Source organism: Euprymna scolopes, chromosome 17 (genome assembly GCF_053919585.1).
Source record: "Euprymna scolopes isolate OS-2025 chromosome 17, ASM5391958v1, whole genome shotgun sequence".
Taxonomy (NCBI): domain Eukaryota; kingdom Metazoa; phylum Mollusca; class Cephalopoda; order Sepiida; family Sepiolidae; genus Euprymna; species Euprymna scolopes.
This window is the reverse complement of record NC_136498.1, coordinates 108,691,949-108,712,922: the sequence shown is the minus strand read 5'-3', so window position 1 is coordinate 108,712,922 and position 20,974 is coordinate 108,691,949. Positions and strand designations below refer to the sequence as shown.

General features: G+C 25.3%; 1 protein-coding gene across 2 annotated transcripts in view; it reads right to left on the bottom strand.

The window, feature by feature from the left end:
• Window positions 1-20,974, bottom strand: part of LOC145296869 (threonylcarbamoyladenosine tRNA methylthiotransferase-like) — an 88,280-nt gene that overhangs the window by 59,474 nt on the left and 7,832 nt on the right. For both annotated transcript variants that reach the window (XM_080143004.1, XM_080143003.1), the window contains exons 3-5: window positions 18,257-18,358; window positions 14,405-14,568; window positions 3,304-3,370 (exon numbers count right to left, since the gene is read on the bottom strand). In XM_080143004.1, the coding sequence (XP_079999130.1) occupies window positions 3,304-3,370; window positions 14,405-14,568; window positions 18,257-18,358 (333 nt within the window). The remainder of the gene's footprint in view (window positions 1-3,303; window positions 3,371-14,404; window positions 14,569-18,256; window positions 18,359-20,974) is intronic.

The following is a 20,974-nucleotide window of genomic DNA, read 5'->3' as shown; positions in this document are numbered from 1 at the left end:
ATTTTGTGTCCTGCTCTTTCGCGCGATGTCTAAATATAGAAACCCATGCATAAAGCCTTTTCTGCTTTACAGTTATTCTGTTCCCATATCTATTTCCGCCTTGTGATATTTCAATGTTTTTTCTTTTGAAAAAGAGATGTTATCTCGAAATATTAAAACCTTCACCATCCCGGTTACATCAAACAGTAAGTTTATATTTACTTATTTGTATTGTGATTATCTCAAAAAATAAATGGATATACAAAATTAAATAAAATAACAAAACAAATAAGACCTTCTTTCCATTTTTATTCAGAAGTCAAGCCAATACAACAGTCGGTTCCCTGCATTGCTATAACCTTATATTCTTCCTGCAATGCTTCAAGCAAACTACCTTTCTCTATTACATTATATATATATATATATATATATATATATATATATATATATATATATATATATCCTTTAAGATATAATATATATAATATAAGATATATATAACCTTTAAGACTTTACACGACCGGTCGCCACAGTCGATTGAAAATATCTTGGGGCGACTAAAAGTCATAAATCACTCGCCTAGTATTATTCAAATGTTTTATAAAATTATGTACCCATAAAAAAAAAAAATATATATATATATATATATATATATATATATATATATATATATATAGAGAGAGAGAGAGAGAGAGAGAGATAAATAGATAGAGAGAAAGACAAGCAGAGTAGCATTACAAGTTGATTTTTTTCTTTTTAGATAATTGTTATTTTATCAACTTGCATGAAAATAGCTATGTAAAAGATGCTTAAAACCGTTTGAATTATGCAAATACCAAGTTATGAGAATTTTAAGTGCCAAAATTTAGGCTTTTCCGTGAACATTTTTCTTTAGAAAAAGTGGGCTAAATTACGGACCTCAACATTTCAAGAAATTCGGTAATTTTGCCACCATTTATTTATTTTTCAAGCTATTCTCATGAAACTTGGTATCTTATGTAAAATTGTGTGCTCTTTCTGATTATGCAGTCAAATTTGATGCATCTCTTTATTATAAGCAATATATTATAAATTAAGATGTACAAATTTCAATTTTTTTTAAACTGGCGCATGATATCATACAGTGGGTGTCTATTCATGAACAAAACTAAGTATTATAGTGGTATTTAAATATAGCTTTATTAAGAATAGGCATTTTCCTGCCTCCTCATTAGAGCTTAATCTGAGGTGTAGCCATTGAATGCCTAAAGAGCATTCATGGCCGGTATTTACTACTTCTCTCAAAGAAAAAAAAAATGAGTAGATATGAATTAATCTTAGAAATAAATCAAAGAGAATTTTTCATATAGATTTTGGATTTCTGTAAAAGATGGAAATTTCCATAGTCGACCAGAACTTACGCATTTTGGGACCAGTCCAATTTTCAATTTTGTACATACTCTCTATCTGGCCCAAAATATACCACTATTTTCTGAGATGCAACAATAAATCATACTCTACATGAATCCTTGATGTAACTTTCACAGTACCAGGATACAAGGAATCCTGATAAGCAACAACTATATATTTACCAGTTGTGGTAATTTTTATCATTTCTATTCTGTTGTTTTACTGAAAATTCAATTATGTAAACAAAGAAATAAAACGATAATTTTTACCTTGTTTCCACATTTAAAATGATTACCTTTATAAGTTTTAGGATATGCTGAAAACGAATATCACATTTAAATTTTCTTCAAATAATGCTGGTGGCCATTTTGGTACATGCAGCGCGCAAACATAAACCCGAGAAACTATGCGCAAATGCGCATACCAAGATGGCCACCAGCAATAACATAAGAAGTGACATTGCTTAATATCTGGAAAGCTACTGAGTTGCTGTAAATTTAAATGCGATATTGGTTTTCAGTATACCCGAAAACCTTAAGAAGGTAGTCATTTTAAAGAAAAATGTTAAGGTGTAAACAAGGCAAAAATTTACAAAATGTATCACAATGAAATTCTTTATCGAACCGCCTAATTATTATAATTATTATTATTTAGATATCCTCAGTTAAAAAAAAAAATGGCTTTGTTTTACAGATTTGAAAAAATGGTCTTGACAATGAGTTAAAAATAAATTCAAGTTTCACGATAACTTTTTTATTTAATTGTTAGGTGAAAGTACACCCTTCCATCCCCAAGTTAAGAATGGGTTTCTAAATAATAACAATTATTTCAGCATGGTAGCATAAGTACACAAGTACCTTTTATTTGTTATATATTTGTTTTTGTTTTTTTGACCACTAAAAAACACAATTCTATCTAAAGTACAAGTAAGAAGTACATTATGTTGTTTTCTTTTAGTGCATGTATAACCCTTATCCCTGAGTGGCCTTCGGGCCTTGATAAGTGGTGACCTTCATGTAAAAAAAAAAAAAATATGTACTAAAAGTACTAAAAAGTGTTAAAAACAACAAAATAGTATTGTTTGGAAATTAAATTTGAAAAACTTAAAAATAAATTTTTTTAATTAACAAACTCAGAATAAAAAAATGACTACGGAAGCAGAAAAACAGTTATCTATTTTTAAGAGAATACTTTAGTCAGCTGAGCGCATGACGTGCTTAGCGAGCCGTTTTTCTGTTAAGCAGATTTGTATTCCTATAAAAGAACGTTTAAAAGAAATTTCCACACAATTAATAATTATCAAATATTTACATATTATACATGAAAATAATTCTGAAACTATTATCTATATGAAAATGGATGATATATGCCGATTTATCTTATCAATTTTGAAATATTCTTTGTCAAATTTGCTCGGTCGTAACTTTGCTTCCTGTGGTCGTAAAATTAAAAATCCAAGTTCAGTAGAGATGGACTTCTATGCTTATATAGCCTGTAAAATTTCAGCCATACCCAATCAAATTTGACCCCATGCATATGCATCCAAATGTGATGTATAAAATGTAAACAGTGAAAAAAAAGTTTCCCTTTTTGTTGTCGTCATTTTTTACTATTTTTCGTTTTTAACTTGGAGCATAAAAACATTGAACGCATAAAAAAAAATTAAATTAACATCAATAGATGCTCATTTTATTCTCTTTCCATCAATGTAATTCTTTTAAAAATTGACCCACAAATAAAAAAGATATGACTTGTTGAAGCACATTAGGTATGTAATATTGCCGCTGTCCACAAAAATACAGCATACGCTTGTAATGCTATTATATAAAAGTTACTTTTTGTGTGTGTGTGAGTTCCATCCTTATAGGTTCCGAAACAGCTGAACCTATCTTTTCAAATTTCTTGAAAACACTGAATTGGAATAAAAAGAAATACCTTTCAACGTCTCTTCAACAACTTCCAGGACTCGATCAATTTGTTGGACGCCAATGACACTTATGCCCTGATAGGAAAACAAATATTATAAATAATTACCCAACATGATTAAATTTAATTATTTGGTCATATATATATATATATATATATATATATATATATATATATATATATATATATATATATATATATATATATGAGTCAATAAAAGCCAAAAATGAAGTTATAAAAAGTATATACTAATATATATATATATATATATATATATATATATATATAGAATGATTCATTTATTTAATGAGGGTATACATACATTTAGTTGGGGGATAAAGGGAACTCTTTATACCAAGGCATTTCAAAGCCTAATGCTTCTCATCCGAAGAGTAGATGAATCTCTCGCTAGACGTCACATCCCCATTATGTTATCTAGCATCTTCTCTACTAAACCAACCTATTCCTCTGCTCTTTAGCCATTTAACTTGTTTCTACATCTGATTTGCTATAATTTTTAATATGATTTTACTACTGTGACTAATCAAGCGATAGTTTGGTTGTTGCTGCATATAAATATGTCACCTTTTTTGGAACTATGAGGAATATTGATGTGCATCATTCTTTTGTTTTCAAATCGATGTGCACATTCTGTGAAAATATTGAATAACATTGTTGCCCCCTTGAATATTATATTATACTTAATATATAGTGCTAATTTCAAAAGTTTCAATAAAAAATAATATATAGTGCTAATTTCAAAAGTTTCAATAAAAAATAATATATAGTACTAATTTCAAAAGTTTCAATAAAATATAATATATAGTACTAATTTCAAAAGTTTCAATAAAAAATAATATATATTACTAATTTCAAAAGTTTCAATAAAAAATAATATATAGTACTAATTTCAAAAGTTTCAATAAAAAATAATATATAGTACTAATTTCAAAAGTTTCAATAAAAAATAATATATAGTACTAATTTCAAAAGTTTCAATAAAATATAATATATAGTACTAATTTCAAAAGTTTCAATAAAAAATAATATATAGTACTAATTTCAAAAGTTTCAATAAAAAATAATATATAGTACTAATTTCAAAAGTTTCAATAAAATATAATATATAGTACTAATTTCAAAAGTTTCAATAAAAAATAATATATAGTACTAATTTCAAAAGTTTCAATAAAAAATAATATATATTACTAATTTCAAAAGTTTCAATAAAAAATAATATATAGTACTAATTTCAAAAGTTTCAATAAAAAATAATATATAGTACTCATTTCAAAAGTTTCAATAAAAAATAATATATATTACTAATTTCAAAAGTTTCAATAAAAAATAATATATAGTACTAATTTCAAAAGTTTCAATAAAAAATAATATATATTACTAATTTCAAAAGTTTCAATAAAAAATAATATATAGTACTAATTTCAAAAGTTTCAATAAAAAATAATATATAGTACTAATTTCAAAAGTTTCAATAAAAAATAATATATAGTACTAATTTCAAAAGTTTCAATAAAATATAATATATAGTACTAATTTCAAAAGTTTCAATAAAAAATAATATATAGTACTAATTTCAAAAGTTTCAATAAAAAATAATATATATTACTAATTTCAAAAGTTTCAATAAAAAATAATATATAGTACTAATTTCAAAAGTTTCAATAAAAAATAATATATAGTACTAATTTCAAAAGTTTCAATAAAAAATAATATATAGTACTAATTTCAAAAGTTTCAATAAAATATAATATATAGTACTAATTTCAAAAGTTTCAATAAAAAATAATATATAGTACTAATTTCAAAAGTTTCAATAAAAAATAATATATATTACTAATTTCAAAAGTTTCAATAAAAAATAATATATAGTACTAATTTCAAAAGTTTCAATAAAAAATAATATATAGTACTCATTTCAAAAGTTTCAATAAAAAATAATATATATTACTAATTTCAAAAGTTTCAATAAAAAATAATATATAGTACTAATTTCAAAAGTTTCAATAAAAAATAATATATATTACTAATTTCAAAAGTTTCAATAAAAAATAATATATAGTACTAATTTCAAAAGTTTCAATAAAAAATAATATATAGTACTAATTTCAAAAGTTTCAATAAAAAATAATATATAGTACTAATTTCAAAAGTTTCAATAAAAAATAATATATATTACTAATTTCAAAAGTTTCAATAAAAAATAATATATAGTACTAATTTCAAAAGTTTCAATAAAAAATAATATATAGTACTCATTTCAAAAGTTTCAATAAAAAATAATATATATTACTAATTTCAAAAGTTTCAATAAAAAATAATATATAGTACTAATTTCAAAAGTTTCAATAAAAAATAATATATATTACTAATTTCAAAAGTTTCAATAAAAAATAATATATAGTACTAATTTCAAAAGTTTCAATAAAAAATAATATATAGTACTAATTTCAAAAGTTTCAATAAAAAATAATATATAGTACTAATTTCAAAAGTTTCAATAAAAAATAATATATAGTACTAATTTCAAAAGTTTCAATAAAAAATAATATATAGTACTAATTTCAAAAGTTTCAATAAAATATAATATATAGTACTAATTTCAAAAGTTTCAATAAAAAATAATATATAGTACTAATTTCAAAAGTTTCAATAAAAAATAATATATAGTACTAATTTCAAAAGTTTCAATAAAATATAATATATAGTACTAATTTCAAAAGTTTCAATAAAAAATAATATATAGTACTAATTTCAAAAGTTTCAATAAAAAATAATATATATTACTAATTTCAAAAGTTTCAATAAAAAATAATATATAGTACTAATTTCAAAAGTTTCAATAAAAAATAATATATAGTACTCATTTCAAAAGTTTCAATAAAAAATAATATATATTACTAATTTCAAAAGTTTCAATAAAAAATAATATATAGTACTAATTTCAAAAGTTTCAATAAAAAATAATATATATTACTAATTTCAAAAGTTTCAATAAAAAATAATATATAGTACTAATTTCAAAAGTTTCAATAAAAAATAATATATAGTACTAATTTCAAAAGTTTCAATAAAAAATAATATATAGTACTAATTTCAAAAGTTTCAATAAAATATAATATATAGTACTAATTTCAAAAGTTTCAATAAAAAATAATATATAGTACTAATTTCAAAAGTTTCAATAAAAAATAATATATATTACTAATTTCAAAAGTTTCAATAAAAAATAATATATAGTACTAATTTCAAAAGTTTCAATAAAAAATAATATATAGTACTAATTTCAAAAGTTTCAATAAAAAATAATATATAGTACTAATTTCAAAAGTTTCAATAAAATATAATATATAGTACTAATTTCAAAAGTTTCAATAAAAAATAATATATAGTACTAATTTCAAAAGTTTCAATAAAAAATAATATATATTACTAATTTCAAAAGTTTCAATAAAAAATAATATATAGTACTAATTTCAAAAGTTTCAATAAAAAATAATATATAGTACTCATTTCAAAAGTTTCAATAAAAAATAATATATATTACTAATTTCAAAAGTTTCAATAAAAAATAATATATAGTACTAATTTCAAAAGTTTCAATAAAAAATAATATATATTACTAATTTCAAAAGTTTCAATAAAAAATAATATATAGTACTAATTTCAAAAGTTTCAATAAAAAATAATATATAGTACTAATTTCAAAAGTTTCAATAAAAAATAATATATAGTACTAATTTCAAAAGTTTCAATAAAATATAATATATAGTACTAATTTCAAAAGTTTCAATAAAAAATAATATATAGTACTAATTTCAAAAGTTTCAATAAAAAATAATATATATTACTAATTTCAAAAGTTTCAATAAAAAATAATATATAGTACTAATTTCAAAAGTTTCAATAAAAAATAATATATAGTACTCATTTCAAAAGTTTCAATAAAAAATAATATATATTACTAATTTCAAAAGTTTCAATAAAAAATAATATATAGTACTAATTTCAAAAGTTTCAATAAAAAATAATATATATTACTAATTTCAAAAGTTTCAATAAAAAATAATATATAGTACTAATACAAAAGTTTCAATAAAAAATAATATATAGTACTAATTTCAAAAGTTTCAATAAAAAATAATATATATTACTAATTTCAAAAGTTTCAATAAAAAATAATATATAGTACTAATTTCAAAAGTTTCAATAAAAAATAATATATAGTGCTAATTTCAAAAGTTTCAATAAAAAAAAATATCTATTACTAATTTCAAAAGTTTCAATAAAAAATAATATATAGCACAAATTTCAAAAGTTTCAATAAAATATAATATATAGCACTAATTTCAAAAGTTTCAATAAAATATAATATATAGCACTAATTTCAAAAGTTTCAATAAAATATAATATCTATTACTAATTTCCAAAAGTTTCAATAAAAAATAATATATAGCACTAATTTCAAAAGTTTCAATAAAAAATAATATATATTACTAATTTCAAAAGTTTCAATAAAAAATAATATATAGTACTAATTTCAAAAGTTTCAATAAAAAATAATATATAGTACTAATTTCAAAAGTTTCAATAAAAAATAATATATATTACTAATTTCAAAAGTTTCAACAAAAAATAATATATAGTACTAATTTCAAAAGTTTCAATAAAAAATAATATATAGTACTAATTTCAAAAGTTTCAATAAAAAATAATATCTATTACTAATTTCAAAAGTTTCAATAAAAAATAATATATAGTACTAATTTCAAAAGTTTCAATAAAATATAATATCTATTACTAATTTCAAAAGTTTCAATAAAAAATAATATATAGTACTAATTTCAAAAGTTTCAATAAAACATAATATATATTACTAATTTCAAGAGTTTCAATAAAAAATAATATATATTACTAATTAAAAAAGTTTCAATAAAAAATAATATCTATTACTAATTTCAAAAGTTTAAAAAAATAATATATAGTACTAATTTCAAAAGTTTCAATAAAAAATAATATATAGTACTAATTTCAAAAGTTTCAATAAAAAATAATATATATTACTAATTTCAAAAGTTTCAATAAAAAATAATATATAGCACTAATTTCAAAAGTTTCAATAAAATAAAATATATAGCACTAATTTCAAAAGTTTCAATAAAATATAATATCTATTACTAATTTCAAAAGTTTCAATAAAAAATAATATATAGCACTAATTTCAAAAGTTTCAATAAAAAATAATATATAGTACTAATTTCAAAAGTTTCAATAAAAAATAATATATAGTACTAATTTCAAAAGTTTCAATAAAAAATAATATATAGTACTAATTTCAAAAGTTTCAATAAAAAATAATATATATTACTAATTTCAAAAGTTTCAACAAAAAATAATATATAGTACTAATTTCAAAAGTTTCAATAAAAAATAATATATAGTACTAATTTCAAAAGTTTCAATAAAAAATAATATCTATTACTAATTTCAAAAGTTTCAATAAAAAATAATATATATTACTAATTTCAAAAGTTTCAATAAAATATAATATCTATTACTAATTTCAAAAGTTTCAATAAAAAATAATATATAGTACTAATTTCAAAAGTTTCAATAAAAAATAATATATATTACTAATTTCAAAAGTTTCAATAAAAAATAATATATAGTACTAATTTCAAAAGTTTCAATAAAAAATAATATCTATTACTAATTTCAAAAGTTTAAAAAAAAATAATATATAGTACTAATTTCAAAAGTTTCAATAAAAAATAATATATATTACTAATTTCAAAAGTTTCAATAAAAAATAATATATAGTACTAATTTCAAAAGTTTCAATAAAAAATAATATCTATTACTAATTTCAAAAGTTTCAATAAAAATAATATATAGTACTAATTTCAAAAGTTTCAATAAAAAAAAATATCTATTACTAATTTCAAAAGTTTCAATAAAAAATAATATATAGTACTAATTTCAAAAGTTTCAATAAAAAATAATATATAGCACTAATTTCAAAAGTTTCAATAAAAAATAATATATAGTACTAATTTCAAAAGTTTCAATAAAAAATAATATATATTACTAATTTCAAAAGTTTCAATAAAAAATAATATCTATTATTAATTTCAAAAGTTTCAATAAAAAATAATATATAGTACTAATTAAAAAAGTTTCAATAAAAAATAATATCTATTACTAATTTCAAAAGTTTCAATAAAAAATAATATCTATTACTAATTTCAAAAGTTTCAATAAAAAATAATATATAGTACTAATTTCAAAAGTTTCAATAAAAAATAATATATATTACTAATTTCAAAAGTTTCAATAAAAAATAATATATAGTACTAATTTCAAAAGTTTCAATAAAATATAATATCTATTACTAATTTCAAAAGTTTCAATAAAAAATAATATATAGTACTAATTTCAAAAGTTTCAATAAAAAATAATATATATTACTAATTTCAAAAGTTTCAATAAAAAATAATATATATTACTAATTTCAAAAGTTTCAATAAAAAATAATATCTATTACTAATTTCAAAAGTTAAAAAAAAAATAATATATAGCACTAATTTCAAAAGTTTCAATAAAAAATAATATATAGTACTAATTTCAAAAGTTTCAATAAAAAATAATATATATTACTAATTTCAAAAGTTTCAATAAAAAATAATATATAGTACTAATTAAAAAGGTTTCAATAAAAAATAATATATAGTACTAATTTCAAAAGTTTCAATAAAAAATAATATATAGTACTAATTTCAAAAGTTTCAAAAAAAATAATATCTATTACTTATTAAAAAAGTTTCAATAAAAAAAATAACTTGGGTTGCATCAGCTAAAATCGAAACCAAAACATTTAGTGCTTCAGCCACATTCCCTACTGTTTGAGCTATTGAAAAACAGATAAGATTCAAAATTAAACTACTTCAAGATATGAATGAATTTGCAGATGCGGCAAGTTAAAAATGAACATTTCTGTATTTCAACTTGACGACATATTTCTAAACACATATTTCATCCATCCAAACAAAGATTTTACTTGTTATAAACCATACTTGATGTATGATTACTGTTTTCTGTTAATTTCAGTGTTATGTGACCAGTAGTTTAAGTGTTTATCGGCTAAATGTTTACACACAGACATCTGTTTTATTTTTAAACAAAAATTTTTTTTTATTACATTTTCACCCCAAACAAGGCACATTGCCACTTTGATGCAGAGGGCTACTATCAGGGATATAAGCTACAGGGGTACTATGTAGGGAGTTGGGCAGCAAGATGTCGGTTCACGTTACACTTGAACTTCTGCATGTCAGTACAGTTGGAGAAGCAGGAACCCGGAAGGGAATTCCAAAGTCTAGTGGTTCTGGGAAAGAAACTACTGCAGTAGAAGGTTCTCTTACATCTAGGGTTCTCTACTGTGAAGGGGTGGGATTTAGCTGCTTGTCAGGTTTGTCAGGGTTATTAGGGTGTACAAGTGCTTGCAGTTCGTCATAACATTCACCTATAAGTAAAGTACTTGTAGAATAGGCAGAGGGAGGCAACATTTCGTTAATGGGCTCATAAAGATTATTATTATTACTACTATTGTTATTATCACTATTACTATTGTTATTATCACTATTACTATTGTTATTATCACTATCACTATTGTTATTATCACTATTACTATTGTTATTATCATTATTACTACTATTGTTATTATCACTATTACTATTGTTATTATCACTATTACTATTGTTATTATCACTATTACTATTGTTATTATCACTATTACTATTGTTATTATCACTATTACTATTGTTATTATCACTATCACTATTGTTATTATCACTATTACTATTGTTATTATCATTATTACTACTATTGTTATTATCACTATTACTATTGTTATTATCACTATTACTATTGTTATTATCACTATTACTATTGTTATTATCATTATTACTACTATTGTTATTATCACTATTACTATTGTTATTATTATACTACCATTTTTATTATTATTACTATTATTATTACTATTGTTATTATTATTAGTATTATTATTACTACTATTGTTATTATTATTATTACTATTATTGTTATTATTATTATTACTACTACTATTGTTATTATTATTATACTAAATGTAAGTGTTTGTTCCCATAAGGCTTTTCCTTTCTCTAATACTTTAATAAGGCAAAATAATATATTTTAGTTCTGGGATTGAGTTATGTCAGGAAAAATTCTGTTTTATTTATTCTAATTAGCAATAATATATAATTAACCAAAGAAGTCATTCATATCATTCTCGGCTATCAAAGTATTTCTCTTGCTCTTTTTTGCTTTATGTTGATTCAACCACTCTCGGATTTTTCCGTAATGTTTTTGTGAACTTTTAGAGAAGAGGCGACTCTTTCTTTTCAGTGCTATTATCTGATTTACATTTCATTTGGATCTCTACACACCACAAACACATATCTAAATTAGATGGCGAAATCATCAGTGTTGCAATATTTCTGATATAGTAAAGGGGTGTGATTAAAGAAAATTGGAAGGTCCTACTTATAGACACTTGTGGTAGAAACTGACCAATCAAATGGAGCCATGCTCTGCTATCAACCAATCAGAAACCGGAATCACTCCTTGAAACATACTGGATATTTTAGAATTCGCACACAATAATTTTTTGTGTTCACACAAAAAAGGAATCATGTTCTTCGTTTGTGAACTTTTTTAAGTTCAAGACTTATACAGATTAGTTACCCACTGAAAACTCTTCTAAAATTAAACAGGACTTACAATTCGAAAATAAGCATCTTCGATTTTATATTAGAACTAGCAGGGGTACCCGGTGTTGCCCGGGTGTGTAAAGGTGGTGCAGTAAGGATATTGAGCAAGAGTGAGGCGTTAAAAAAAAAAAAAAAAAAAATCCGTTATATGGGCACGAACATGAAACCCAGATGTGGCCCCGATATCCACTATTCCATGACTACATCATCGAAATAATGTTGTGTTTTATTCTATTTAAACCAATTCAAGAAAGAATGCTACACGCGCATGCATGGTTGCAGAAGTCGGTTAAAAAGGAGGATTTTTGGCGATCCTCCCTTCTTTTAAACGATCATATCTATGCGAAATAATTGACATTTTTTTTTTTTTTTTTCACATATTATTCGACCGAGACATCGCTCTTTTAGATGGTATGTGTTTCAACCCGGTCCGATGCCGGTGAGAAAAGTTTTTGGCAGGCATACAAACACACACACACATCTTGCCTTTTTATATATATAGACTAGCAGGAGTACCCGGCATTGCCCAGGTGTAGTGAGGTGGGGTGGGGGATGAGGTAAATCAAAACAATAACAAAATGGAAAACAAAGAATAAGTGAACGAAATAACCCTGTTTAAATGTTGAAACTTTTTTAAAAAATCGGAAAAACAGAACCTTAAAAAAAAAAAAAAAAACAGCAAACATGATGGAAAATTAAAAAAAAGAAAAAGATTAACCGGACAAAAAATGGCATAAATAACCTTGTTTAAATATTAAAACATGAACGAAGTAATATCCTTTTTTTTTCTATTTGAATCAATTCAAGAAAAAACGTTTTTTGCACATGCGTGTTTGGTTAAATTGTCATGAAGGAATGATTTTTTGCTACCCTCCCTCATTGCGAATGTCAATTTCTATAGGAAATAATTGACCTTTTATTTTTCTCATTTTCACATAGACATTGCCCTTTCAGATGGTACCGGTTTCAACCCGATCTGATGCCGCTGAGAAAAGTTTTAGTTAGGCATACATACATACATTTAAACAGACAGGTAAGATTTATATAATCGACTGGCAGGGGTACCCGGTGTAAAAGAAAAAAAAAGTGTTAGTAGTCGGGCAGACTTGAACCCGTGACACGATGACGCGAAGGCGGAAAAGAAAGTGAAAGAAAATGTGACATCTTACCGCTACGCTATGAGGCCACAGGAAGTGAAAAGCGTTCAAATTTAGCAATGTCAATCAAAAAGTTGACTTGCTACGTGAATACGCAGGTGCAGAAATGAACATTGGCTGAAGGCCAGTTCAGCTTTCCACTGTTTCATTTATTCGTTTTCCCACAATGTTGGGGAAACCAAGCTCCCCCGAAAAAAGGAGAACTTTCAAATAAATAGCAATTGTCTGATATGAAGGGTTTTTTCCCCATATTGATCAAAGCTGATTGCTTTCAAGACGTCCCGGCACAAAAGGCCACTGACGCCTTTGCTTTCGATTAGTTTCGCTTTATTTATACGAAAAAGCCACACAAACACGCAACAGAACGGAATAACGTGAATTTTGTAAAAGTCGCCCAAATAAAAGATAAAGACGATTTCTGTTCGCAAATCGTAGATATTACAATCTAGGGAGTATATAAAAAGTTCTAAAATATAGTACCCCCCCCCCCCAGCCCCGGTGAAAAAAGCCTTTGCTGAACATATAAAAATGCACACGCCACTTTTGCCTTTTATAAATATAGATAACAGAATAATAATAATAATTATATAATAATGGCAGAGGTGTCCAGATGCTGGAAAACTTTTTACTTTAATAATTTCTTTCCTTAGGCTGCTTGCCTTTCAAATTCACTCCCTGCTCTGTTTCCCCAACTGCACCAACAAGCAGAAAATTAAATTTAATGTGAATAAACACCTTGCTGCACAACTCCCCACTTAGAATAACCTTTTCAAATCTGGCGCCTAACCACATAATCCCCTTATATCTAATTATGCCTTGTTTGGGTGTCAGTATGTGTTGAAAAGAAATCAACAAAATGCTCAATCGAAAATGTGAGAGTTAAAATATAGATTTTCAATAAATAATTTGTATGTAATATATTTCATAGACATACCATGGTTATATTGAGGTCGATTGACTTTTTAAAAGCTGTTAAAAATGAAAACAACTGAATATCATTTTGTGAGTCCTGATGATTTGTTTGGATTTTTAACAGCCTTTAAAGGGTTAATTCACCTCAATGAAACCATGGTACATCTTTTAAATGTGTAAAATATAGTTTTTAAATTAATAATATATGGTATAAAGGAAAAACAAACTTACTTCAATATAATCAGCCCTTTGTTGCCCCTGTGGTACACAACCGGCTAACACCAAAAACTTTCCAAATTCTTTGGCTTTATTTATTTCATTACGGAAATGATCCTCAGCAGGACTTTTTACCGTGCAACTGTTTAAAATCCAAAGGTCAGCTTCTTCTTTTTTCTCTAAAAGGAAATAAAATTAAAGAATTAGTTTACCTATATAAAAATAAACAGCTTAAAAAAATAATTCCAAAACATACACAATTTAAAAAATAATTTTAAAAATAAAAAATTTAAAAACTGATTTTAACAAATAAAAATTTTTTAAATAAAAAATACACTATTTAAAAATAATTAAAAATAAACACTTCAAAATTGACTTAAACAAACACTTTAAGAATCAAACAATTAAATAATTTTTTTAAATATACATTTTTTTTAAATTGCAAAGAATGAAAATAAGCAATTAAACAATTTAGAAATAATTTAGAAAATAGTTTAAAAATAAACAATTTGAAAAATAATTTGAAATATAAAATTATAAAATTAAAAAAAGGACTTTATGAATACTTTAAAACATAACCAATTTAGAGACACTTTTAACACTAGCAATTTAAAAATACTTTTAAAAAAGTAAACAATTTTAAATAATTTTTTAAAATAAACACTTAAAATAATTTAAAAACACTTTCAGGATACTAAAACTAAACAAGTAAAATTACTTTTAAGAATAAGCCAGTTAAAAAAATTTAAACTTGAGCAATTAAATAATAAACAATTTAAGCATTACAAAATTTTTAAATTAATTAAAAATTAGCAATAATTGTAAAACACTTTTAAAATAAAACAATTCAAAAAGTAGCAAAAACAAATTAAACATAATAAAAAAAAATACAAGCAATTTAAAAAATGATTTTAAAAAATAATAAAAATAAATTGTTTAAAAAAATAATTAAAAATCAACAATTTAAAAAATCATTACAAAATCAATTAAAAAATTTTGTTAAATCTATAAAAGTAAAAATGTCTGTATACATTTCCCTACCAAATAACTGTCAATTTTCGATCTAGAGATTCAAGATTTGACATAAGGAGTATTGAAATTTGGGAAAATCTTTTTAATCGGTTTTTGGCCAGAAATTTGGCTGTCAAGGGGTCAAAGATTTAACCTTTGAAAACTCTACCAAATTCCTCCACCAATTTTTGGTCTAAACACTTGAAATTTTAAATGTAGTTTACTTGGACATGGATCAAACTTTATAATTTGATTTGAGCCCAAAAAGTAAATGTTAAAATTGAGGTCAAAGTTAAAAAAAAAATTGACCTCTGCAGTCTCTACCAAATTACTCAGCCAATTTCTGGTCTAAACATTTGAAATTTTACATAAAGTGTATTCAGAAATAGGGAAAGCTTCTTAATCGATTTGGGTCAAAACTTGAGCTGCCAATGGGTCAAAGTTCAAAAGATTTGACCTTTATGGTGCCTAGCAAACTACTCAGCCAATTTTGGGTCTAAACATTTTAAATTTATACATAACGGGTATTCAGACATGCAGCAAGCATTTTAATCAGTTTTGGACGAAAATTTGGCTGCCAAAAGGTCAAAGTTGATAGAGTTGACCTTTGCAGATTCTATCAAATTCTTCTGTCAATTTTGGGTCTAAAGACTTGAAATGTTATATGTAAGTAACTTGGACATGGGTAAAACTTTGTATTTTGATTTGAGACCAAAAACATAAATGATATGGGGTCAAAATTGGGGTCAAAGTCAAAAACTTTTACCTCTGCGGTCTCTACGAAATTACTCAGACAAATTTTGGTCTAAACATTTGAAACCTTACATAAAGTGTATTCACACGTAGAGCAAGTTATGAACAGTACATAGGGCCTGAGCAAAGCCAGAATGAACTGCTCGTAATTAAAATAATAAAGTTTTTAAAAAATAAGCAATTTAAAAATAATTACAAAAACAATTTTAAAAAATAAGCAATTTAAAAATAATTACAAAAACAATTTAAAAAAATAAGTCGGGTTTCGCAACACATGAACTGTTATTTGGTCTTAAATAATAACATAAAAGAAGCAGTCATTATTTCCATAAAAAGTGCTCAAATGAACCTTATTTCTGATTCCTTCTTATAAAAATTATTGTTGTTTATACATTACTAGCCTAGGTGCCTGGCATTGCCCGGGTGTTTGGAGGTGTGTGTTGAGCAAAACAAAAGTGGCAGCAGTAGGCAGGCAGGCTCAAACCCGTACCGCGAAGGAGGAAAAGAATGTGAAAAAAAAAAAAAATGTGACGGCTTTGCTGTTGCATCCATTGCCAAACCGGAAGTGGCTATGGTTTAAATCAAGGCTAGTAAATCGAGAAGAGGAGAAAATATTGGTGAAAAAAGCGATCCCTCCTTGCAGAAAATTGCTCAGTTAAAGGTGAAGAAATTAATGTTTTTGGCCAATTTTTTTATATTTGTCGCCCGATGGGTCGGCTTCAAAACGATACTGATCTCGTGAAAATCAGTCGCGTCTGTCGAAAGTTTTAGGCAGACATACAAACATACATACACACATATATAGATACATACATTTAAACAGACAGGTGAGATTTACATAATAAATGTGGCATCGTATTTCAAGTAAAAATTATTCGATATACTCAGAGAAAAAAAAATTAGAAAAAATTATCAAGTAGAATTTTAATTACAAATAAAAATCAGTTTTATTGTATTTTACTGATCCGTTATTCATGATTACCTGGTTAAAATGACTGACTGAGTTATTTCCCCCTGCTTTACACACTGACTTTGATGACATAAGCTTTGCAAGTGTATATTATGCCATTTCGGACTTTTAGCTGGACATACACACATACAGAATTACAACTTTCTTTTATATTAGCGGGGGTACACGACGTTGCCCGGGTATGTCGAGGTGGTGTAGTAGGCAGCCCGAGTGGAGAGAGGTGTTAAAAACAAAAAAAAGAGAAAGTGGTATTAGGCGTCCATGGTGAAACCGGAAGTCGCAAGCATCAAAATTAAGGCTAGTTCAATCGAAAGGAGACGATGACTTGCGAGAATATCAACGAAAAAAGCGACCCCTCCTTGTAGAAAACTGCCCAGTTGAAGATGAAAGAAATAATGTTTTTGGCCAATTTTTCAATATTTGTCGTCCAAGAGACCGAGTTTAAAACAATACCGATTTCATCACGTTCCAACGCGTCTGTCAAAAGTTTTTGCAAGACATACAAACACACAAATACACACATTTTGTTTTTTATATATTAGACTAGCGAGGGGTACCCGGCATTGCCCGGGTGTTTGGAGGTGTGTGTGGAAACTCCCGGGGGGGGGGGGGGGTAAAAAAAAAAAAAAAAGTAAGTATGAGGATCGAACCCTTGAGGCAAAGTTGTAAATTAAAGTGTGTGAAAAAAAAAAAAAAAAAAAACGTGCGATTGCCCCACCACGAGATGCTAATGGAAACACGTTTGAATTTATTTAATTACTTGGATTTGGCAGGTGCCCGTTTTAATGAGTTAATGAGGTCAAGTTTGACTGCGGGATTTTTATTTTCCCAAGATGTTATAGGAAAAAGACTAACCCACATGCGACGAGCGACAAATGTTGAATATTTATCTTCCCGAAATCGAGCAAATTAAATAGACAGGTGAGCTTCGTTGTTAACTGTGAGATATTACGATCTATATGTGATATAAAAAGTTTTAAAAAGTTGTGAAGCAACCGACCGCTTCTCTTAAAATAGCCTTTTGTAAACATACAGAAAAAGCGAACACACATACATACATATATTTTCGCTTTTATATATATAGATAATAATTTCAAAATGAGGGAGTAAGAAGAAATAAACAATGAACTCACCGGTTATCGTATAGCCATAGTTGGCAAGTTGACCAGCCATGTATTCTCCATCAGAATTGTTGTGCGAACAACCCCAGGTTTTTAAATAGATCTTTTGTGTCCCTAAAAAAAAAACAAAAAAAAACTGTTTTTTGAAAGTTTGGAATTCACTGGAAGCAACAAAAAGAGAAACAGTCTGGCTTGGTTTACAGTATATCAATACTTTTTTTCCCCCAATTTTCCTATCATTTAGTTTTTGCTGGAGATGGAGCATCCTACCGGATGCCAGACATTTACCCACTATCTCATATTCCAACCGAGATTTTTTGTTTTAAAGATTCTAATCATCCTTTTAAGTGCAATTGTTTGTTTCTTGCACTTAGTTCACCAGGTAGTTTTTAAAAACATTTTTTTTTCAAGAATCCGATTGCTCCTATAATTACTGGAAATCTTCCTAAGATTCCAGTTTCTTTTCATGTTGTACATGAGGTCTTGGTATTTTATTATCTTTTCCATCTCAGCTCTATTTAACCCAGCATCATTGGGGACACTAAATTCTACTTGTCCCATATAACTATGTCAGGTTTAATACCTCCATTTGTAGGAATTGCATAACCTATAGTGAATGGTGTATAACTTATTTCCAACTGTTGTTTCTGGTAAACATGTTCCCAGAACTTGCTTCTACATTGGATATTCAAATTTTGACAGATGGTCCAGAGAAGATATTCATTCCATTTTGTCACATTGTATTATAGCCCCCCCCCCCCAGCAGAACCTTACAACTGGATTTCAGGTAGCTCACAGTCTCTGCACTTGTCATTGCTGAGACCACTCATTTGTTTCTCTCTCTCTCTCTCTCTTTTTTTTTTATTTTTTACATAAGAGTCACCACTTATCAAGGCCCAGAGGCCACTCGAAGACAAGGGTTAATGAGTGCGCAGTAATCAATGGGATAATATTGTAGTAATCGTTAGTAATGGAAATTTGGTAAATTGGATTACTTAAGGGGACGGTTCATCAAGAATTTGTTTTCGTTGGACTTGAGGACGACCAAATTGTAGTCAGCTGGAAAACAGACAAATAGAAGAGAGTTCTACAGGCGTGCAGTTCTTAGAAAGAAACTTTGCAGAAAATTCTGATTTTGTTTAGGATTTTTTGTGAGCTATTAAATTATTAATTGTGAACTATTAAATTATTATGAACTATTAAATTATTAACTGTGAGCTAGTAAATTATTAATTGTGAACTATTAAATTATGAATTATTAAATCATCATTTGTGAACTATCAAATTATCAATTGTGAGCTATTAAATGATTGTGAACAATAAAATTATTAATTGTGAACTATTATTAATTGTGAAGTATTAAATTATTATGAACTATTAAATTATTAATTGTGAACTATTAAATTATTATGAACTATTTAATTATTAATTGTGAGCTATTAAATTATTAATTGTGAACTATTAAATTTTGGAACTATTAAATAATTATGAACTATTAAATTACTAATTGTGAACTATTAAATTATTAATTGTGAAGTATTAAATTATTAATTCTGAAGTATCAAATTACTAATTGTGAACTATTAAATTATTAATTGTGAGCTATTAAATTATTATGAACTATTAAATTACTATGAACTATCAAATTATTGTGAGCTATCAAATTATTGTGAGCTATTAAATTATTGTGAACTATTAAATTATTATGAACTATTAAATTATTAATTTTGACCTATTAAATTATTAACTGTGAACTATTAAATTATTATGAACTATTAAATTATTAATTGTGAACTATTAAATTGTTATGAACTATTAAATTATTAATTGTGAACTATTAAATTGTTATGAACTATTAAATTATTAATTGTGAACTATGAAATTATTATGAACTATTAAATTATTAATTTTGACCTATTTAATTATTAATTGTGAACTATTAAATTATTAATTGTGAACTACTAAATTATTATGAACTATTAAATTATTAATTGTGAACTATTAAATTATCAATTGTGAGCTATTAAATTATCAATTGTGAACTATTAATTGTGAATTATTATGCACTTTCCCAAATGGATTGTTGAATATTCTGCACTCTCAACTAACAATGTCTGAGTTTAAATTCTGCCAAAACTCTCTACTCCACAATCCAAATCATTTCAATCTCTTAAAAATTATTCAAACCGTCAATATCTCATTTGCATATGATCGTCAAGAAATCACATTATGATCATTGAGTATAAAATTCTTTTTCTTTTTTTCTATTATTCAGTAGTTGGACCCTACACGACATAGACATATGGGCGTTTTTGAGGCAAGTAATTTTCAGATTCATTACAATTTTCTCTATAGAGCCATGGCCCTCCAAACAGTTTCAACATAATGACCATGCCATGATCAGGTGAACGTTCAGCACTAAACTAGAAGAGGATCTTTTTAATTGTATCAGCAGTCAGATTTGGAATGCCTTATGTGCTCAGCGTCTCAGATGATTTCGCTACATACAGCATGCCACTTCCTGCATCAACTCAATAATACCCCAGGCACAAGAATGCATGATGCACCAAGGAAGGCGTGAGTGCATACAAAGTGACAACTGCTTGCAACATGGCTGGTAAGTTGTTTTTGTAAAATTTTTAGGTTTCAAAGAACTTACAACTGATTAATGGATCTAATTAAAATTTTAATCATAAATAATTTAGAAATAATAACTCCACTCACGTTTTG